Source organism: Sebastes umbrosus, chromosome 17 (genome assembly GCF_015220745.1).
Source record: "Sebastes umbrosus isolate fSebUmb1 chromosome 17, fSebUmb1.pri, whole genome shotgun sequence".
NCBI classification, from domain to species: Eukaryota; Metazoa; Chordata; class Actinopteri; order Perciformes; family Sebastidae; genus Sebastes; species Sebastes umbrosus.
Window position 1 is genome coordinate 8,866,290 of NC_051285.1, and position 23,402 is coordinate 8,889,691.

A 23,402-nucleotide genomic window follows, 5' to 3' on the forward strand; every position below is an offset into this window, starting at 1 on the left:
TTAGACCCTAGTCTTAAAATATTGGTTTAACCCTTTGAACTCTGCAATAGTAATGGTCCGCCAGTACCTACATTGGTATTTTTGCTTATTGTGATGTCATTTCTTGGATTCTTGGTGTCTTCAAATATTATGCTACAACATTATGTCAGTCAATAAACTATAATAATTGATAATTATTGAGTATTGAAATTGTGTTATAAATAAAAATAGATCGGACATGTTACATATATAACATATTAATCCAAAACATTTCTAAATGTAGAAACATGAACAAAATATTTGTTAACACTCCAAAAGTTATTTGAACCATGCACATTTTTGATTTTTTGACATGTGCTAATTTTTATGAGCAGATCGGTGCAAAGGCGTTTTGATAGTTTGATAGTAATGACATCATCACGTGCGTACAACGTGATGATGCGAATGACAGAAGCCTTTCTGCTGCAAAAAGAATGAATGCAACACTCGGGCGCCACCGTGCATTTCAGCACGTTCCGCACGTAACGTAACATAACATAACAATGTCATCACGAGCGTACAGCGTGACGACGAGAAAGACAGAAGCCTTAGCTTTCTGCTGCAAAAATAATTAATGCTCTAGCTATTATGTTTTTTATTTAACATTTATTTAAACAGAATCATGTAAACAACGATCTTCCTTCTCTGGGCGGGCGTCCACAGGAGGTCTGTTTTTAAAGGGTTAAATAAAGTGTTACGTTACAATTGAGTTATTAAATAAATAAAAATTCCCTCCCCCTTATCACTGTCTCTGACCTGCTTTATTGTGTACAGGAGATGTTCTGTAAACAGAAAGGATATCTAGAAGAGGAGCTGGACTATAGAAAACAGGCCCTGGACCAGGCCTACATGGTACGTATGTGTTTGTGTATCACGTATACATCACTTTGTGGGGCCAAAATCTGTTCACGGTCAGACTGCTGAGACTCAATTCCCATATGGGGACGAATATTTAGGTCCCCACAAGTTCATCATTTATATTTCATGTCTTGACTATGGTTACAATCATGACAAGTTTAGTTGAAGGGTTGGGGTTATGCATGTAGTAGTTATGGTTAGGGTTAATTCTGCTGGTAATGTAAGTTAATTAATACAAAGTTGTACATATTTTTGTGTTTACTGTTGTGGCTCCTCTCCTCTTCTCCCTTTATATGCTCCCACTGGGACCCCTCATTCGGAAGCACAACATCTCCTTCCATTGTTTTGCGGATGATACCCAGCTATATGTACCACTAAAAAGTCCCAGCCCTTTGTCTTTACAACCTCTGTTTGACTGTCTCCGGGACATTAAAGGCTGGATGTCCCAAAACGTCTTGGTGTTAAATGAACTGAAAACTGAGGTGGTTCTCTTTGCCCTCCCCTCCCCTCCCCCCGAATCCACCAGCTTTCTGTGTGAAAAGCTCAGCCCACTGTCATCCTGTGTGAAACCTTCCGCAAAAAACCTTGGGATGATTTTTGACTCTGCTTTTAAGTTTGATAAACAGATAAACTCTGTGGTGAGAGGCAGCTTCTTCCAACTATGAAGCCTAACAAAAGTAAAACCCTTTTTATCTTTCCAAGACTGTGAAAAAGTAATCCATGCTTTTATTACCTCTCGCCTTGACTACTGTAACTCCCTCTACATGGGAGTCAGCCCATCCTATCTGCCCTTTTAACTCCCTATACCCCACCTAGGCCAATCAGGAAGCTCAGGGGCGACCGCGCCTTCTCAGTTGCGGGCCCCAGTCTGTGGAACAAACTGCCCCACCACATCAGATCTGCTCCCTCTACGGAGTCTTTCAAAGCACAGCTCAAGGCTTTTGAATGCACTTAAATTGTGATTACCAATTGGCCTTTTATAATGTTTATAACAGTCTTTTACTCATGGATTTTATCTCGGTCTCTGTCTGTGGATATGTGTGATTTTGTTGTCTGCTCTGTTGACCTGTTTTTATTCTGCCTATCTCTGTAAAGCACTTTGGCCAGCTCGGGTTGTTTTAAATGTGCTATAGAAATAGATTTGACTTGACTGGACTTGACTCGATATCAAAAGTAACAACAGCCCTGTTTTCTCCTTCCGACAGCAAATCCAAGAGTTGGAAGCAACGTTATACAACGCCCTGCAGCAGGACAAGGTGCTTCATGTCACAACATATTACACACTTACTGTTATGAAAAGCACTGTCAATTTCACACAATAAATCTCATTGTAATATGTCAACCTCTTGTAAAACATCAGTACTGGTTACATTTATGTCATCTGAAATACTAGAGGGGTGAGGTTCATCAGATCAGACATCAATTTAAATCTTAAAGAAATGCGTCACAAAAATAATATCATTAATTTGACATGCACCCATGCACATCCCACTAATCTGGAACATCTGTGCTATCAACATGGAGTCCACATGACTACTTTACATAGCTAATTGCAAATTATTTGACTCATGATTATAGAGACTTTGCAATTCTTTTATTTGAACTTATCTTTTATTTAGTTACATCAACAATTACTTTATTTTTTCCAGCTGTATATAGTGTTATATTCAAGTGTTAAACAAGATAAAACAAAACAACAGTAAAGGGGGATAAATATCCCCCACTCCAAAATATATATGCACATATAAACAAACCCATCAAAAATGATGACAATGGAAAAAAATAAAAATGTTCCACTCCAAGGTATAATAGCTTAGGTAAAAATAAAGGTGCAATATTTACTCTGCGAAAGGATAGTATGAAGTGTATATAAAATGTAAAAGTTGGAGTTTAACCTTTATAAGTATATAATTTGGTCCATCTGATAGATGTTGCAATAATGAATGCAAATTAAGAAAATAAGGGCTTCCAGGAAACATAACGTTCCTATAAGGCTTCTAGAAATCTTCCAGGAATCTTATTTCCTTGAAGCTGACGTTAGAAGTGTTCACATAAGAACAGTAGGACCAGAGATAAGTGTTTCCTTAAATCCATTATGGTATATCTACTGTTTCTGATGCCTGTCCTCTTCCTCCAGGTGATAAAGTACGGCGAGCCTCTGGATGAGCTTCAGAAGGACGAGCTGCGGACGGCGGTGGAGAAGCTGAGGAGGCAGATGCTGAGGAAGAGTCGAGAGTACGACTGCCAGATCCTCCAGGAGAGGATGGAGCTGCTGCACCAGGCGCACAAGGTCCGTCTACATCTGTACCGCTGATGGATCTGTGTGTGTGATAATCAGGGCTGGGTACTCGTTACCCTTTAAGGTATCGACCGAAATAACCCAGTAATAGGTAGTATCAAAACTTCTCCAGTCATACAATACCTGCAATCGATGAATCGATGAAGGATTTTGGATTGAACGCAGAGCGGATTTAAAAAAAAATTGGAGCGTTGCCTCGTCTCCTACTCCAATTTCACTCTAGTACCATTCACATCATGAGTTCAAAGCATGCCCAAGTGTGCCCGACCCAGAAAGAGTCTGTGTATTGCACACAGCGGCTGCGTAGGATTGTTTCAGACTTGTGTGATCCAAACATTTCCACTAACTCCAGAGCAGCAGGTCGGTTGAGTTCATTGTTAATATTTGCCTGTTAGGCACAATGGCCGCAGTGTTTTTAGTGGCATTTTCACTGCGGTCAAAAAATAGTTTTCTCTCCCACTCGCTGCACACAAAGGACGCACCTGCTGGGCGGTCTAGCAGCAATCAAATGAAACCAATGATTTATGTTCAGTGTGGGACACACACACACCGCTTCCTTTCACATGATGGGTATCGAATGAAGCACTCTATTAATGGTATCGGTGTCACTTTAAGGGTACTGGTATTGGTACTGGCACCGTCATTTTTTAAAAAGTACCCAGCCCTGGTGATAATAGAGCTCTGTGTGGAAACAGGTTTGCATGTTTCACTTGTATGTGTGAAATCTCTCTTGGCTAGAGATAATTAACCCCTCACAAAAAACACATTCCTCACAGTTTTCTCTCTGAATCTCTGCAGAGAATTCGCGACCTTGAAGACAAGACGGAAATCCAGAGGAGGCAGATTAAAGACCTGGAGGAGAAGGTAGGCCATGTTTCATGTCTTTATGTAGAAAAAAAAGGTCAATACATACATTAATTAAGCTTGAACACAAAGCATGAAATACTACCGAGTTCATTAGTTTAAATATCTCTGATGGGATTTTTTCAGCCTCAAGCATGTGGAATCAATATTAAATTGAATTTTGAGTGTATTTCTATTTGATTTCTTTCATGAAAGCTCAAACATAATTGATATTCAGAAAGATTGGTTTCTTAATTATTACTATCCAGTTTCCCTGTGCAGTGAGCCTCTGTTTCTGTCTCTGCTGTTACTAACATATCCTGAGTGTTTCTCTAATTCTCTCACTCTCTTTGTCCCTTCTGCACCTCTTTCTTTCTCCAGTTTTTGTTTCTGTTCTTGTTCTTTTCTCTTGCCTTTATCCTTTGGCCTTGAAGTCTTTGGCGTGTCCTGTAGCAGAGGTGAGTCCTGAGGGCTTTGTGTAGAAAGTTCAGACCACCACCAGCGCCGTCTCTTTTCTGGACCTCGGTCAAATACTTTTCCATTGAAGCAGAAACTGCACAGCAAGTGTGTTGGCTTTGTGCAGCTGCCAGAGTAAAGGCTGGGAGTACTCCGGCTGCAGAGCCAGAATTGGCCTTGACATGCACTCAGTCAAGATGCATTTCTATTGCATTATTAAGACTTCCTGATACGGGCTTCTGACCTTCAGAATAAAAGCAGGGAATGTATTATTATTTTGAAAAATTGAACTGAACTGTAGATACTGCAAATCAGCCAGTGAGAGCAGAGTATACATTGTACAATAAACTCAACACAAATTATGTCAAAATACTTATCTTGGCCTGTATTTAATTCTCAGATTAACATTTAATCTGTAGTTGTTTTAAAAAGGAAAATACAAACAAACTAAAAACTGTACAGTGGTGACATTTTGAGACAGTATGCTTTATTTTGTCATCACAGTGTGACCACTGGGAGTCTCGGTGCTATTTGACCCTGGTCTGTGTACTCTCCCTCCTATACATGTACTTGCTTCACCTCGCCTTCACTTAGAAATATTCATTCCTTCTTTATCTTTCCACTCAGGCATTTCTGTTATCGTTCATGTTTTTCTTTTTTACATCAACGTATCATTTTTGCTTACTGAAATGTTTCCAGGTAGCAGACAACTCAGGAAGCAAACAGAGCCATCGTCATCGCCATCTCTCTCCCTCTCTTGTGTTTGTTGTCACCTCTTGACTTTTAACCCATGTTTCTACATGTGTTTTTAAAATGATGCATACAGTCTACGTTGTTTGTAAATGGTCTTACAGGAATATTCAGTAGTTGATTTTAGTTTTTCAGCCACTTGGGGGCAGAGCAACAAGCTGTGACAACATACTGTAATATCACCAAAGAAAGTTGTTATGTCTACCACTAGTTTTCGTCTTTTAGCTCTGGTTTGGTCTCCAACAAATCCTGAGAAACATATCTGGCGCTTTAGCTGCTAATCACTCCACTATGTTCACCAGCTAGTTGTTAACTTTGTGGGACATTAGGGCTCAAGGTTACACCTAAGCAAAAAACTGAAATGAAAGAACTGCTATAAGTCTATTGAAAAGCATCAAGTCAGACTGGAAAGGATGAAAACAGCATGGATTATAGTATACTCTACCAATTTGCTTATATTGCTGACATTATTTTTAGTTGCTTTAAATAGTCTGGATTGCTGACAAATTTGCTGAAACACTGCTAAATACCGAAATAATACAATTAGGACTGCAACTAACGATTATTTTCTCGATTAATAAAGTGTGAGGCATTATGCAAAACCGTTTTTGTAGACCAAGCTTAAATACAGTCCGAACCAATAAAAAGATAACTTTTGATAACTCCAAAACTCGTCAAATAGAATAAAATAAGTGCATGCAGTAAGAACAACAAAACAAAGCATTATTAATTAACTGAAGTATTATAATAATAAAGAGTTAGAATATGATTACATTTCATAATTTATAATCATTATTATATCAGAGTAAGGCTGCAACTAAGGATTATTTTCATTGTCGATTAATCGTTCAGTTGTTTGGTCTATAAAATGTCAGAAAATGGTGGAAAATGTTGATCAGTGTTTCCTAAAGCCCAAGATGACGTCCTCAAATGTCTTGTTTTGTCCACAACTCAAAGATATTCAGTTTACTGTCATAGAGGAGGAAAGAAACCAGAAAATATTCACATTTAAGAAACTGGAATCAGAGAATTTAGATTTGTTTTCTTATAAAATTACTCAAACCGATTAATTGATTATCAAAATAGTTGCTGATTAATTTAATAGTTGACAACTACTTGATTAATCGTTGCAGCTCTAAATACAATAATGATTTCTAAACACTATAAAAATGTGCAGTGTATGTTAAATTTGCTTTGACACACCATACTCTTCGCTCCTCTAATTCCTTGTGACTCCTCTCTCTCTGTCTCTCAGGTGGTGTGTCAGCTTGGAGATCTTGTTTGTGACTGCAGTGTTATTTATTTTCTGGACAAGTGTGGAACAATGTGCGTAACAGTGGCTGCTAGCGTCATAACATCAGTGACTGCTGTCAGTATAGGTGGATGTATCGTGCGTTGGCCATGGACGTTCACACTTCAGATTTTAATCTTTCGGGGTTTTTTATTTTGAATTTGGGGTGGGGTTCTCAGGATACTGCCCAGGATGACGTTTGTTTTTCTTTAAGAGCGATGTTGGACATCTCTCCAAACAGCTGGGAGTACTGTAACAGGCTGCAAGGATGACACACATTTAGTAGATGCACACACACACATATACCTACACACACACACAGACACGCATGCATATACACACGCATGCAGATGCAAACACACAAAACATGCTTTGACAAATCCAAAACCAAAGCCTGGGAAATGTTCTCTCTGCCATGCAGGGTAATAATAACGCGTCATTCACCACCATTTAGCCACAGTGGGGATTTAAACAGGCAGAACGACTCACAGACAACGAGGCAAACAAACCGACGGACCACAACTTCTTCTTCTTCTTCTTCTTCTCTTCTTTCCTTTCCAAACCCGGAAGGACGTTCTTCACGAATGCGTGAACCTCTTGGTGATGTAGAAGCGAGCCAACTCAGGGCCCATGAGTGCAGAGAGGCCAGTGCTGGTCTCAGGTCAGATTATAATAAGGAACGCTAATGGGACATGGTGTGTCACCGGCTGGCCCGCCCTCGCTGCTCCCAGAATGGTGCTTACACAGACTGCTTGGACTCTCCAGAGGTTATACCTCGACAAAAGACAGAGCTACTGGTGTGTACAGACACTAAAAAGAGGGATACAGGACACTCAGGTTGACTTCACCGGACACACATAAGAGTGAAGAGAGGTAAAAAGAGAAAGAAAAAGATCACGGACACTTTCTGATCCAGCGCCTGGATCTCCACAGATTGTCGAACCGCTTCTTGATTTTTTCCTCAAAAAACCAGCAGACTGTAAGAGCTTTACTCTCTGGTTATCTTTCTTTTCTACAGCTCCCACCACTCAGATACTGTCCCAAGATTTCCACTGCTCAAAACATCCCTGTTCTGTACTGTAATATATACATTTGTTGATATGTACATGTGTCTGAATTATTCCATGTAGTCTCCCCCCTTTTATTTCTGTGAATAGTTGCACTTTTATTTCACTCTCTGAAGCAGCTTGAACAGTTGACGTAGTTCATAAATGACTCAAATTGCTCTGTTTTATTGTGGTGACGGCTGCAAAAGATGAACTTTATTCCCTTGAGAATTATAACTTAAAAAATCGTTGGAATATGAATGTGGAGTAACGAAATATTTGCCTCCCTTTTTTCCTTTTTCCTCCCTCTATCACACACAGTATACTGTATTTATGAATCCAAAAGTGTGTTGCTCTGGTTGACCAGCAGGGGGTGCTGGTTTCACCTGAGCGACTTTCAATTCTGCCCTTTAAAGTCACATGATCTTTTAACAAACTTGTAAATATTTTCAGACAACCTTGCAAAAATATCTTTATCTGGTCAGATTAAATTCAAATGTAACAGTTATGTCATCAGTACTTCCTTGATGCACAGAAAATGGACAAAAGCTAAATTCATCAGTTGAATTTGATGGAAAAAACACAGTTTTCTGTCACAAGATCACTGCAGGTTCTCTGTCTTCTCCTGTTTTTTACTAACATAAAACGTCTTTGATACTAACAACCCTCTTTTATCAAACTCTACTTGCCACTTCCCCAAAATGAAACAGTAGAAAGTGAACGCAATGCAACACCTGCTCCACTTCTCTCCTGTCAAGCCCAGTCCCTGCAATATTTACTAGTCGACCGTGCTTGTTCCCTACGTACCTGAGCTAGTGTATCTGCCATCGCACCCCCCCTCTGGCTCCATTCACAGGTCTAGGGTATCTAGGTATCTAGGCATCTCATTACATAGCGGACACCCACTCCATTCACTTTACCAAGGGGAATGACTGAGACTATTTCTGTGCAAACTCAGCTAACTAGCAGTTGCCTTAAATGCACTTTCCCCCCCTTTTATTCCACTTGTAAGTTCCTTTTTAACGATTATTTTTTAATATTATCATATAATGTAATGTATATTTTTTGTCTTTATTTCACAGAGGATTTTTTATTATTATTATTATTATAATTATTATTATTATATTTACCCCGTCTGTCTTCCAGCGAGAATTTAACCCCTCCTCCTCCTCCTACTTTCGTCTAGATTATTACAGAAACAGAAAAAAGGAGTAATGCTGTAAAAAATAAAACAAAAACATGGCCTTTGACCTTAAATAATTGAATAAATTGTCTTCTTTTTGCATCTTTATTACAGGTATGCTTGGTAAGGGTTTTGTGTTGAAGGTGAGCATTTTTAACTATCCTTATATATTTTTTTCATCTTTTCTTCTAAACTTTGCATTCAGAGTTAAAGAATAATGTCCGCTAAGGACGATTTGAGACAGTTGTCTCATTTCTTAAAGGCTCCTGTATTGTAAAAAGTTAGATTTTCACATCTTTTTTATTATAAAGCAGGTTTAGGTGCTATATAAATACTGTAAAGGTATAGAAACGCTCAATCCATGAAGAAATACACACGGTATTCAGAAACTCTGCTTTTAAACAAGCCGTCAGGATTTCTGTAACTTTGTGATGTCACAAATACACATACAATACATATAGACCATTACACAGTTTTAAATGTAAACATTATCAATGTGTCCCAGTTTATTCCCGGTTGCAGTGTATGTGAAATGGCATCAGCTGACAGGAAGTAACCCAAGCTGTTGCCTAGCAAAGCAGTTCCATTGTAATTCCACTGAAATACGCTAAAACGAAGCATTTCAGCATAGCCAGACAGACAGTATCAGGAAAATAAAGGGATTTGAACATTACAGCATGTAAACATGTTCTAGTAGAAACATAAAATACAAGTATGAACCTGAAAAAAATGCATAATATGGGACCTTTAATTTGTCATATATCTACAATCTAATTTTTAAAACTTTACTTACTACTTTAATTATATTTAAAATGTTCTATATCAATATTAAAGTGAAGAAACATCCTGTTTAAACTGATTAAAAGACAGTAGGAAGATTTTTCAGAAGATTGATCATAATTTTGTCTGACAAAACAGTCTCAACACAAAGTCCCTTTAGTAGCTTTTCTGGAGCTGTCAATCGTATCACATGATCTTCCTCAGCAGATGGAGTTGCTCAGTTGTCATGGAATTGTTTACTTTTCTGAGCACTTTAAGGACTTCTCATCCATGTTGTCTTAAGATAGGAGATTAAAAATGAATTACTGACATTGGAAACAGCAGTTAACAAAAGGTAGGGAGGGAGGGAGGGATGAATAGATTGATAGATAGATAGATGCACTTTATTGATCACAAATTGGGAAATGATTGTGTTACAGCAGCAGGTTATCCAGGCAATGTACAGGAACAGTAAATAAAATGTACATATCAGCACTAAAGATAAATATCTTGTCCAAGGTCAAGAATGAACTCATCATTTATCAATGTTTTTTTCTATGGTATCTTTGTTAACAGGATTTAATTTGACAACAATTCAATTTTATTGTTTGTGTTGCACCATATTGCTGCTCCTGTCGGTGTCTAGTAGTTGTATTATCAGTTGTCTCTGCTAATGGGGTTCTGCTTTGTCCAGGTCAGGAAGAGGGAAATAGGCTTTGAGCCATGGCTGCTATTGGTTATTCTTCCATCTGATGTGCGCTGCACATGTTTCACTCAATGGACAGAAATAGCAATTGCATAAACTACTGCTAGTACATCCGTTGCTGATACAGGTCAGTACTATTCTACAACACTAATGTCATTATTTTCTGTGGTATCTTAAAAGTTTTTCATAAATTCATTCATAAAAACAGCTTAAACATACAAGGGCTCAGTGTTATGAAACCGTTTTAAGACTGTGATATATTATGAGAATCATAAAACCTCCCAACACTGAAGCAGTGAATATTTTTTGGGGGGGTTTATGCAGGACACAGAGTTGGGTCAGTCCAGGATAACAGTCTGTCTTTTCACTTTAGTCCTGACTGTCCTCGCCAAGCCAGAAGAGAACAAGGTGCGAGCCAGGTTTCACGTTGTGGACCAGTCCTGCCAAAGGATGTCTGTCATAAAAGCACTTGTATCTGTCCTCCTCTCAGCAGCCACACAGAGGTCACTCCCAGAGGTGATAGTGTGCACTGGCTGAATAACTGCCCTCTAAAACCATTTTAAAAGGAAAACAAAAGTGTGCCATTTTTTCTGTGATCTATACTAAATTCAGCATTTTTCTCAGTTACTGAACACATAATCCTAAAAGACACATTTGTTATGTGTAAATAGAAACAGCTTCCTCTGCAGAACGTCTATACTGTAGATGCTTTTTCAGCACAGCGCCTCAGCTAAAACTCTTTTGACACAACTCAAGGGGGGATAGTTTAAAACTCATATTTTAATTTAGTCATACCAGATGACATGAAAACCCCAGTGACATTCATTGCGTGTTACAAAGCCCTCCTCGCTGTAAGTTATACAACATTGAAATATCTGACAGTATATCCTCGGAGGCTCCTTAACCTTATTTCAGCAGCAGCTGGTCGGCAGCCAAACCATCCCAGGCGGATGCAGCTGCCCAGTCTGCTCCGTTCAGCTGCTTAGCAACACCGACTTCATGGCTCATACTCCTGTTATTAAACATGTGAGACCAGCCACCCACTTGGTTTCTTTTCATCTTTTTTTAACTATAGTGAGAGAAAAGATTCATTTCCAGCATTATAATAGATGGTGCAAAGCAGCTGAAGTGTGTCTCCTCCTGCAGCTTTGACCTCAGTTTGCCATTCTTTTATTATCAGGCTCATCCAAGCATCCGAAAAAAAGAGTTGAATGTGAGCCTTTGTCTTCGCTCTCTCCTGATCATCCTCTGTGTGTTGCCAAAGGATCACTGCTGCTGGTGACTGTGTGCTACTGCGCTACTACTACTGCTCCATGCTGCTCTGGATAATGAGGGGAAAAGATTGCGGTCTGTTTTTCCCAGTTTCTAAAAATACAAAGGCTAGAAAAAAAGTCACAAATGAAGATGAGCCAAAAAGTTTCACCAAATATAGTTTTTTTTTTTTTTTTTTTTATAACATTATATGCATTGTACATCATTAACAAAGAAAATTACATAATTCAAAACAAAACATTGATTGTAAAAAATAAAAAAAATAAAATAATTACTAATAATGATTATAAATACCCCCCTAAATAAATAAATAAATAAAATAAGAATAATAAAATGATTACTAATCATGATGATAAATACCCCCCTTGATAAATAAATAAAAGATCTAAAAATAATAATAATGATGATAATACGCCCCCAAAATAAATAAATAAATAAAAATAATAAAATTATTACTAATAATGATGATAAATACCCAATATATAAATAAATTCAATAGAAATAATAAAATGATTATTAATTATGATCATAAATACCCCCAAAATAACTAAACTAAATAAAAATAATAAAATCATAATCAATAATGATACAAAAATACCCCCAAAATAAAATAAAAAAAATAAAAAAATGATTACTAATAATGATAATAGATCTTCATGTAATACACTAGGGGTTGTTTTATTATACGGTAAAGTTACATAGAGTCTTACTTAAGGCCCTTGTCCAGGATACGTCAGTTTTCTCTTTAGTTTTCTAATTCATCACTCCTTTTATTCCATCTCTTGAATAAAGGTGCTCCAATGCAGAACCCACTTGTCAGACCTTATCCATGCATTAGACGTTTCCCGTCTGAATTAACTCCTATTGACTTGCCTCTGGAACAGTGGCCCACTTACCCACTTCTTCTCCCTCGCCGTGAGGCCTCTTGTGCCAAATCCATGAAGATCACTGAATATGAATTCGCCAAAACTCTGTCCTATCTGCCGTCGTTCCTTCATGCCTGGATGAACAGGCACTTAAGCCAGTGGCAACATGAGAGCTGTTGTCTTATGGGGGACATTCATTTTACTAGCCGGCCTACCTTACATCCATTTTTAATACGGAGATGGGGGGGATTGTCTCCTGCCTTGTTCTTTGTCATTGCTTTAAAAGCCTCATTAAGTCAGAGCAATATCCTGTTGGTGAGCTTCCTGACTGAGTGCCAAACACAGCCTTGTCACAGGTTGTCATTCAAAGGGTGCAACGTCAAAAATGCTGTCATTATTAGCTGGAAAATACCAGACAACCCATTATGTACTCTGAATTTTCTTTCTCTACAATCAGAGGGGTTTAGTTTGACAATGAAACCACTGCAGATTTCACCCAAATGAAATAAACAACTGTTTTGTTTTTATGGTTTGCAGCCGTCATGACATCATTGACATTGAAAGCCAGACAGTGTGAGCTGATGGTTCCACTGCCTCCCAGTCAGTCTGCTCCGTCCAGACCACAGTAAAGCAAACATCTGCACCAGCCTTTGAGCGCTGTCCTTGTTCTCTCACATCATTCTTTTCAAGTCATCTGAACTGGTTGGTGTCAGTGTATGAATGTGTGGCCGCAGCCAAAACACATAGCGGCTGCATGGGTGAAAATGTAAAGAATGCTGACAGTTTCTTTTTTTTTGTTTTGTTCCCCTTCTCTCAGTGTTATTTACTGTCTAAAGACACACTGGAGGAAGAAAGGACAGGACAAACACTCAGTAAGTCACCATTGCATTACAGAGGCAGGGACTTTTAGAAGGCTGTTGGCATCTCCATGAACCTTGATGCTTTAATCACATTCATGTGAGGGGAAATTTCTGCTGGGTCTGACAAGTCGCTGCGCTAGATGCCAACAGAGCCACAGGAACTGCGACGACAGTGGTATTCAGCAGGGAATGTGTGGAAATAGAGCTACTTATCATATTTTACTCAGCTTCAATCCCTTGAAGAAATCTCCACTAAGCCATCCTTTCAGAGTAAAGTGCTTGATCATTTTCTTTTTTTTTTATTTCCTCTCCCCTGCATTTTAACTCTCTGAATGACAGTAAAGATCTGCAAAACAGGCAATGCCAGCTATGAAACAAAATAACCACACATAGAAAAATGATGACATCTTCTGATCAACCAACATTTGAACTGAAGGGGAAATGGTGCCTGAAACTATATTTTTTTCCTAAACCTAACTATTGTGGTTTTATTGCCTGAACCTAAGCAAGTGCTTTTGTTTAATTCGCAACATTAGGCATCTCTTTACAGCGACCTAAAAGTGACGCCAAGGGGTCTGACAAAGCGTCAGTATGTGACTAGTTGGGATGAGAACATGTTTTCTATTTCTAGCATTAATTCCCTTACTGCATTCAGATTTCGTCAGTTGTTCTCCTGTGGCTTACAAATGTAGAAATGCATTTTTGCACGAGTCAGTTTCTTCTGCAGGAGCATGAAAGGAAAATACTGGACGCTGGCTCGACTGCCGCGCCCCATGAAAAACAACCGAGGCTTTATCTCAGTTGCTGACAACCTGTTAGATGAGACCTGAGGATGTGGCCTGTGTGAGTTCACTGTAGTGTGACTAACCTGTCCTTGACACTTTCACATCTCTCTGTAGACACACACAGGCACACACACTTAGCACTTCCATGGGATCTGGAAGGCTTGTTATTTCTAATCCAGATGATGGAAATTTGCCATTAAGCCTCGACCTCACTGTGAAGCCATCCTCACATTGGACCAGACTAACCTGACGTTATTTTTCCAACCTTTAATCCATAGCAACAATTTTTTTTTTTTTTTAAATGTTATTGACTCAATTAGTCCATACATGTACTTTGTTCTCAAAGATACAAACTCATTTCATCATAAAATATAAATTAATAAGACAAAGAACATGCCATAAGATAATCATCATATGTATATACAAAAGCAGTATTTTTATGTGATTTAATAATAATAGCAATAATAATAATAATAACCATAATCATAATAGCCTAATGATAACAATAATAATAAACAAAATAGAAAATAAAAAATTATAATTGTATTTATTGACTCAATTAATCCATACATGCACTTTGTTTTCCAAGATACAAACTAATTTCATCATAGAATATAAATTAATATGACAAAGAACATGCCATAACCTAATCAAAATATAAATAAAAATCAGTATTTTATGTGAGATAATAATACAACTAATAATCATAATCATAATCATAATAATAATAATAATGATAATTATAATGATAATACAAAATACAAAATAAATTAAATAAAAAATATATTAAAAACATATATCATATCAACAATTTTTACAATTCTTAACACAAGGCACATACTGTATATAGCCTAGATGGAGCAAAATCCAGAGAAATCCTCTACTTCTCATCTTGTTTTACCTTTATCAGTAGCTACTATCTGGACCGACTATTCTGGAGACAAGACAAACAAAAAGACTATTTTGACCTCACTCCAACTTGTGAAACATGCTGATAAATGGCTGTTACATAATTGCATTCCTGTTAACAGAGTGACGGTGTTAACTGTCGACTCAGCAGTCTCTCAGTGTGAGTCCTGCTCGTCACTCCACTGCTGCTGCTGACTCCGTCCTGTCTGTCTCATTTGTGCTGCGTTGAGTCACTGATCACCGTGGAAGGAAGGAAGGCCCACAAGCACATGGAGAAACATCAGCTGTAGCCTATACTATGAGCTGTTCTCAGGTGTAACGTTAAAGCTATAGTTACACATCAACCTGTGGTGCTGAAAGGAAAGCGACACAGTGGACAGACAGCTCCTCCTCCTTGGAAACCTGAGTTACCTGCTGAGTGCACACCTGTATCCAATCAGCTCATCATAGGTCGCAGACTGTTGGAACTGCTGAGCGACTTTAAGGGCCAATACAGTAGTTTGACTCTTTATCCAGCTGAATTAAACTGCAGCAGAAAGAAGAGGTGAGTATTTTCTCAGTATTTGCAGAAAAAGTACAAAAATATTTACGTTTTTTAAGTTTCCAGGTGCTCTTGAAACTCATATCCTATAGCTATAGCATCCATTTGAAAGGGTCCTCTGGTCACTCTACTGGAGCTCTACTGCATGTGTTTGTTTCCTTTTTTTTATACTTTATTTTTTCCTTTTTTCAAGGTTGTTTTCATATATGTAATTTACAGTTCGTAATTACAATAGTTTTATAAACCAATTTTTAAGTAGATGAGCTTAGAGACAAACTCATTAAGTACACTACAAGAGAAAAGAACTTCAACATTCAAAATTGAAATAAAATTAAGAAAAGAAATAATAATAATAATGATAAAAAGAAAGAATAGAGTTAAAAAAAAACAACACATAACAAAAAACAAACAATAATAATACAAAAATTTGACAGTAATAGCATGTGTTTGTGTTTTCACTCTAATAAAAGGGACTGTTTGTAACTTTTTACAAGGGTTGGTGTTCCATGCGCGTTCGCGTGTGGCTACGCTGTTCAGACAAGACTCCAACACAAACTACACGGAAGCACCGAAACCGCAAAGTTATATCTAGTGAAGCCCGTCTCGCAAAACAGTGTCAACTCTTCCTGCTCCATCCCCCCGACCACGGCCAGAAGACACAGGGGAGACCATAGCTTTGGTCTCCAGGGCTGGAGTCTCTGCTCCTCTGCCTGCTTGCCTTCACTCAATAACGTGCGCGTTCTCGCGCTCCACTCTCACGTGCATGCGCGCACACTACACACTGCAGAAGAGTTAGTTTAGCTCTGAGAATATCTAGTGAATGTACAGTGGACGTTTTTGCAGAAATAAATGCTGCAGCTCCTCCAGACCAACAGAGGTTTCCTGTGTCTTGTTTTTTATTTATTTTATTTGACCTTTATTTAACCAGGTAAAATCAATTGAGAACCAATTCTCATTTACAATGATGACCTGGCCAAGAGGCAGTAGCACAGTCCACACAAGTGACACAAACAGCACAGATACAATACAGTATGACAAACACATGAGAAAATGGCTAAAAACAGCATAGGTAAATTAACAAACACTATGTACAAAAAAAAGGCGGATTACTGGATGTACTTTGTAAAAATGGAAGAGAGAGAGAGAAGTGAGGGCTGGCCAGCAAGTACAGCAGTCAACTATGACTTGTTGCAGCTTTTGTTTGAACATGTTGAGAGAGGTGAGAGCTGTTAGTTTGAGTGTGTTTTGTAGTGAGTTCCAGTCATTTGCAGCGGCAAAATGAAAGGAGTTATGACCAAACACAGTACGGACTTTTGGAATGATGAGCCTTATGAAATCACTGGATCTTAAACGGCGATTGCTGTCGGAAATGTGCAGAGGGGTCATTCCCAAAATGGATTTGTAGACCAAGAGCAGCCAGTGTTGTAGCCGCCTGGTGTGAAGGGAGGGCCAAGTGACAGGGCTCCGCATTCGAGAAACGTTATCGTCTCCGACCAAAACTCCGGTTCCCTCCGGCAGCGGTCGGCAGGCTGAAGCAGGAAAAGCAAACACTGGGATCAGCAGTGATTCATGGAGAGACCTTCGTCTGGTCAGCTAACATTACTGCCAAGCAGCTGAAATATAGAGTGATATTGTGGTTTAAGCTGACGTGTGTCGCCTCACTGTTTTGAGCGATGCTCGTTCATGTCTATGTAGAGCGAGCACAAGCGCGACAATGACTTTCGTTGACTTAACGGCCACAGGTGTCGCTGTTAACGAGCAATTCTGAAAGTTACAAACAGTCCCTTTAAAACTAAACAGTCATAAATCCACAGCTCTGCCTGCATTTAGTCTATTTATTACTGTGATTTTATTTTATTTGACAAAAAAAACCTGCTACCTAGGCACCACCACAGTGCCACCACTGGCTTTAACTCAACTCCAGTCTGCTCTGGCTTCCTCACACACACACACACACACACAGCACTTCAGCACCACTTTAACAGTAGTCTTCCTCGGTCACTTGTGCAGGTCTCTCCAGCATGGCAGAGCGCAGAGGAAACCAGGACGAGCTGCCGGTTTATCTGGCTCGACCAGGCACCGCCGACCAGGTGCCCCGGCAGAAATACGGCGGCTTGTTCTGCAACGTGGAAGGCGCGTTTGAGAGCAAAACCATCGACTTTGATGCCCTGAGCGTCGGCCAGAGGGGCTCCAGGACACCGAGGACCGCCAAGAGAGAGACCGAGCAGGGGGCGAGGAGCCCGGCTACTGACAGCAAGATCTGCACCCCTGGTGTGGAGAGTCCTGCAGCTGACAGGCGACGAGGAGGGAAAGAAGTGTTGCAGAACCTGGGAGATGACAAGGTAAGAAGACTGTAACTTGCAGCATGGGTTAATGACAGGACAGGAGAGGTTTCTGCATTGTTAGTTTGACTTTTTTTTTTTTTTTAAGAGTGATGTTTAGTTATGTTTCAATGCTGAGCAATTATTCCATTAGTATTATTAGTCAATAATATAATGAAAGATGAAGTAGCCAACAATATAACAACCTTTTGAAATTGCAAATAACAATTAACTCACAAATTGACCCTGATGTTGTCAAGCTGTGGACCACACCTAAATAAAATTAAAAATCTCTCCATCGTCCACCTATTCAAAGCCTCTTCAGGCTGGATTAATACATTGTATATAGTACAACATTGCATTAGGGAACTAAATTATGGATGAAACCCTAAATTGTGTCACACAGCCACGTCACATATCAGATTACTCACTGAAAGGATATACACCTTCCTAAAGAAATGGTCAAGACAATTTAACAGCATTGCACCTTTTTATCATTTATTTATGGTGGAAAGTAACTAAGTACATTTGCTCAAGTACTGTACTTAAGCACAATTAAGTAAAACTTTGAATGCAAGACTTTTACTTGTAATGGAGTATCTTTACTTTGCTGTATTGCTACTTTTACTTAAGTAAAAGATCTCAGTACTTCTTCCACCACCGGTTTTTAACGTATAAGAGGGGAAATGCATGGTGCCTGCCAAAATGGCTGGGAAATGAGACAGACTTACCATCCACTGCCAATTTTCATCCGAATATGTTTGGCAACTGTAGTAATTCTTAAACTCTTGAAGAATACTGCAGGACAATTTAGCCAATATATCAAGACAATAAAATGTAGGGGGGGAAAAAAGACTCAAGTAACCATAAGGCCACAGAGCACAGTATGACTGGAAAGCCTCAAGGCTGGACAAATGAATATTTCTGTCATCACTACAAGTCTGATCCACTGCAGACATGACTCCTGTTTAAGTGAAACCACAGAGCTGGCGACCATGATGCTAAATATTATACTGGGGGGAAAATGCAACAAGTGTTGCCCTACATATTTTGCAACATATTGACCTGCTGTCGTTTGAGTGACGACAACTGTAGGTCCATTAAAGCAACAAGCTAAAATATAAAAGAAATCACACTGTGACAACTACATCCAGGTTTGTATTTATTGCAATGTGCATACATAGAGAAGGTGATATGACTTCACACAGGTTAGAGATGTAATACACATCAAATGCAACTGAGAAATATGAGCATTTTCCTTTCTGTAAAACTTGCAGTACGCGTGCAGTAAAGAACAAAAACACTTTTATAGTGTGTGCATCTTAGTGGCAAATGTTTGTAAAAAAAACAAAAAACAGCTTAGAAACACCTAGTGCATCTGGCTGCTGAAGAAATCTAATCAAACTTGACACATGGCATGTAAATAACACCATAGTGGATTGGCAAACTAAAACAATTAAGCTGCAGGAATGTTGTACTGAAACCAAAATCAAGCTTTAGACAAACCTTCCACTTAATTAAATACAACACTTCAGACTGTAGTTTGAGGTTTTTATGTGCTGCTGCATAAAACCATTATATATTTGTATTTTTTTTAATATTTTTTTGATAGTTATGAAATGGGGAGAGACAGGGGATGACATGCAGCAAAGGGCCGCGGGTCGGATTTGAACCCCCGAGCCGCAGCGGTAAGGACTCAGCCTTCTTACATGGGGCGCTCGCTCTACCAAGAGAGGTACCGGGGCGCTCCCAAAAAAATATTTTTTATGTTTTGTTTTCCTTCATTTCGAGTGAAAGGTTGCCAACATGTTCAGAGCAGTTGCTATGGTGTTTTTAGGTGGTTGCTATGGTGTTCTGGGTGGTTGCTATTGCACTAAGTGGTTAGAATGGTTGCAATGGTGTTCTTGGTGGGTATTACTAGTGGTTTTGTTTGGTTGCTAGCATGTATGAGTATGGTGGTTGTGGCTGTTTAGAAGGAACTGCATGGTTGATAGGATGTGATTTTAGGAGTCACACAGCAGTAGATGTAACGGTAAGCAGCCGTAGTCAGTGGTATCATTAGTAGTAGTTACACAGGCTCATTATCTAAACCGATAATGGTCAGTGTGGTTCAATACGGTGTGGTAACGTGTTAAATACTTAACAAGTTACTGGAAAACTATATTCTGGATAGGGCTTTTTTCAAAGCACACATTTTGACTTGTCATAGGAAAAGCACAGGTGTGTTAATAATCACATCATGACGGTGCAATAGTGAGCCAACGAGCACAATACCCAACCTGATATCACACCAAAGCGTGTAATATACCCATCTATCCACCAGTAGGATACGAGTCGGTGTCACGTTTTGCCTCGCCTAGGTGTGAATATTATGCACGTGCAGGAAGGTGCAGTACCAGCAGGGGGCGACAAAACCACTCACTTAGGTTTAGGAAAAACATCATGGTTGGCCTTAAAATCAGTACGTAAACTAAGTAAAATACGTACAGAAACAACCTAACATAAATACGCAAAACACGTCACAAACGTCACTAACGTATAGCTTCAAAACAAAACACCGGTCTCCTGGTTGAAAGTCGTGTGTTTGTTGGACCCATCCGCCTCCCCTTCCTCCCGCTATAAGCTCTCACTTTTGATTCTACGTCACTAGCTCTGAGCGTAGCATATTTACGTGGATGCATTTACATTGAAGTCAGTACAGACTACATGTCGTACAAATGACACGCCAAAAGCAAAAACGGCGATTTGTTTTTTCTTGGTTTTTGTTTCTCCAAAAAGAAACAAAGAACTGATTTAAGGCAGCAAAGTTCAAAATGTGGAGACTCTTTTTTTAATGAAGTTTATAGTTAAAGTAGCCATACCACACCATTTCTCATCATGCTACCTGTTTTGACAAATTATATTTATATGTATGGAAGAAGAAGAAGAATGGGCTGATGCTATCAAGCAGGCACTCTAAATCTTCACCACACCCGCTGTCAAATAACTCTTGTTCTGAGCAGGAAAGTCGGTTCCTCTAATGTCAGACTGAGATCACTCTCTGGGCACCAAAAATGATGATTCATGTCTCTCTCTCTCTCTCTCTCTGGCTCTGGCACACACACTCGCAAATTTTGGCTCAGAGAGAAAAGACGCTGTTAGACTAAGTGAGAATGATTACTAGTTAGTCATCGCACATATTGGCACACACTCATACTGTACTCATATAACACATGAATGGAGCTAATACATTTTTATAAGAAGCAGGAAGGAGTTAAACATTATGAAATGATATAATGTAATACAATATGCCATAGATTACAGGCCACATAGAATCTATTAAAATGTAATTGAATTCTCGTCTGAAATCATCAGCAGCAACATTGGTATCCTCTAATGCAATACGCAGCAGCATGTGTACCAACCAATGACAACGCAGTGTCATATTTAAAGAGGCAATCAGTGAAATCTAGTTTTTCTTGATTGTAGTAACGTTGTTGAAGTGTTTGCACTATTTACTTTTCTAATTAGGAGCCAGCAAGTTCAGTACATCATCAACATCTTGTTCTTTTAATGTCTTTAGAAAGCAACACTTCCTGTGTCTCTAGATAAACACCTAATTAGCACTAGTGATATGAGCTTTCGTGATTTTGGTAACAGGATCTATTACGTAAAAAAACACATTCATTATATGATATATTAATATAGTTATTTTAATAATTAGGGCTGTGCAGATTTGTTTTAACGCCACTAACTTCTTCAACATTTTAACGCATCTTGCGGTTTTTAATTAACATCTTAAAAAAACGACATATTGTTGTCGGGCCCGGCCGCTATTTGATCTTTCGGAGGTTGTAGCTTGTCGTGAAGGAGGTTAAATAACACTCCAAAGTTACGTAAAATTTTGCCGATGAAAAACTGGCATTGCCATTTCCACAGGGTTCCCTTGCCCTCTGACCTCAAGATATGTGAATGAAAATGGGTTCTATGGGTACCCACGAGTCTCCCCTTTACAGACATGCCCTCTTTATGATAATCACATGCAGTTTTGGGACAAGTCATAGTCAAGTCAGCACACTGACACACTGACAGCTGTTGTTGCCTCAAACTAGCCCTTTAAAGGCCTACTGGATTGTACTATATTGTTGCGTCTACTCCTTGTAAATACTTAACACAAGTCTCTGCTGCAGAAATATTACTAGAAATAGCACACTTATGCTTACTCCATTTTCTATTTTTCTTAATTGCATTGTTCTTAAGAACAGTGTTTTTTTTGTGTGTGCTGCCTTTTAAAGTTTGGCTGTGTTATGATTTGAGCATATTTTTTTATGCTACATGCAGTACCTGTGAGGGTTTCTGGACAATATTTATCATTGTTTTGTGTTGTTAATTGATTTCCGATAATAAATATATACGCACATTTGCATAAAGCAAGCATATTTGACCACTCCCATGTTGATAAGAGTATTAAATACTTGACAAATCTCCCTACATGGACAATCATGCAATTAATCTTCATTAAATATTTGAAATCGATTGATAGTCTTATTAATAATATAACTTACACTCCATAATGCAAGTCCCACTTATTGTTTCTACAACATAAATACTGTTTGATCCGAGCAAATATAAAAAGACTGCTGCTGTTTCCGCTGTAGCGGCAAATCTCTCATCTGTTGTCCCCCATCGTTCACTCATTAGAGGCTCAGCAGCGAGCAGAAGAGTGACACACCTGTTGTGAGACAACAAGACTAATGCTAGGGGACTGATTGAAGCCACAGAGCTCTGTTTATTTGAGAATATTGATAAATTATTTAAAGTGGAAATGACAAAACTTTTCAGCATTTTGTTTTGAAGGGCTTGTCCTTTATTATTTACACCTCAGTGATTCCTGTGCTGTTATTGATTCACAGCCTGACAGCAGACAGTTGGGACTGAGCCAGTGCACGCACAACTAACCTATCTGAATCCTCACATCATAATGATAATATATTAACTTTGTCTCTCCTGAATTCTAAATGTTACTTTATTACTGCCACTGTCATAATTATATAAAATTATATTTTTCCTCTAAGCTTTTAAGTACAGTAGATTTCTTCAGTATGGCAGGCAGCCAGTCTCCCCTCCATGTGGCCTGACACTGAACTGCAATATTGCACCTCCTGAGGCTCGGATGATTCAGCAGAAATCATCAGACAGTTAGACTGTGTGCATTTTCTGTTTTGTTTGGAAACTGTTTGAGGACATCAGACTGACAACGGAGTCAGGACGTGCTTATTCCTCTGGCATGATCTAGTACAGTCTGGATGCCAGTCTGGCTTAACATGAACCTTTTGATGATGACAAGCACAAAAGCTGACTGTTCATGATGTCTGACAATTGATTGTCTCTTTTTTTAACCTTCAAGTGCATCTGATTATTTATTTCAGAATGTAATATATGACATTATAATGCTGTAGTTGTCATTGAATTGTTAGGGTTCATTTGTGGTTATTTTATGGCTTTGGTAAAATAATTGAGAAGCTTGTGTTGACGTTGTAGTAAAAGTAAAACATAATGATCATAATTAGAGTTTTGTCCAGTCTGGTGAGCTAATTAGTACAATCAGCTGCTGTAATGGAGTGAAAAATGGGGAGTGGTTAGCCAGATGTCCAGGGACC

General features: G+C 38.8%; 2 protein-coding genes and 1 long non-coding RNA gene across 10 annotated transcripts in view; 2 read left to right on the top strand and 1 right to left on the bottom strand.

Annotated features, from left to right (window-relative positions):
- jakmip2 (janus kinase and microtubule interacting protein 2) overlaps positions 1-15,157 on the top strand; it is a 36,629-nt gene extending 21,472 nt beyond the window's left edge. For 2 of the 7 annotated variants that reach the window (XM_037748229.1, XM_037748228.1), the window contains 5 exons: positions 793-870; positions 2,082-2,132; positions 3,014-3,166; positions 3,974-4,039; positions 6,480-7,822. In XM_037748229.1, coding sequence (XP_037604157.1) covers positions 793-870; positions 2,082-2,132; positions 3,014-3,166; positions 3,974-4,039; positions 6,480-6,674 — 543 coding nt within the window. In that variant the 3' untranslated portion in view covers positions 6,675-7,822. Of the gene's footprint in view, positions 1-792; positions 871-2,081; positions 2,133-3,013; positions 3,167-3,973; positions 4,060-4,399; positions 5,877-6,479; positions 7,823-8,858; positions 8,888-10,197; positions 11,651-12,884; positions 13,050-13,164; positions 13,220-15,023 lie in introns of those variants that run through there. The other 5 variants (XR_005203796.1, XR_005203797.1, XR_005203795.1 and 2 more) reach the window with 5 other exon arrangements.
- LOC119475489 lies at positions 2,254-3,440 on the bottom strand. The gene is made up of 2 exons (XR_005203808.1): positions 3,299-3,440; positions 2,254-3,195 (listed from the first exon to the last, which is right to left on the bottom strand). It is a non-coding gene; the product is annotated as an uncharacterized LOC119475489 (long non-coding RNA).
- A 157-nt stretch (positions 15,158-15,314) lies between the features above and the next one.
- Positions 15,315-23,402, top strand: part of dpysl3 (dihydropyrimidinase like 3) — a 52,375-nt gene continuing 44,287 nt past the window's right edge. For both annotated transcript variants that reach the window (XM_037748232.1, XM_037748233.1), the window contains exons 1-2: positions 15,315-15,445; positions 17,453-17,784. In XM_037748232.1, the coding sequence (XP_037604160.1) occupies positions 17,464-17,784 (321 nt within the window). In that variant the 5' untranslated portion in view covers positions 15,315-15,445; positions 17,453-17,463. The remainder of the gene's footprint in view (positions 15,446-17,452; positions 17,785-23,402) is intronic.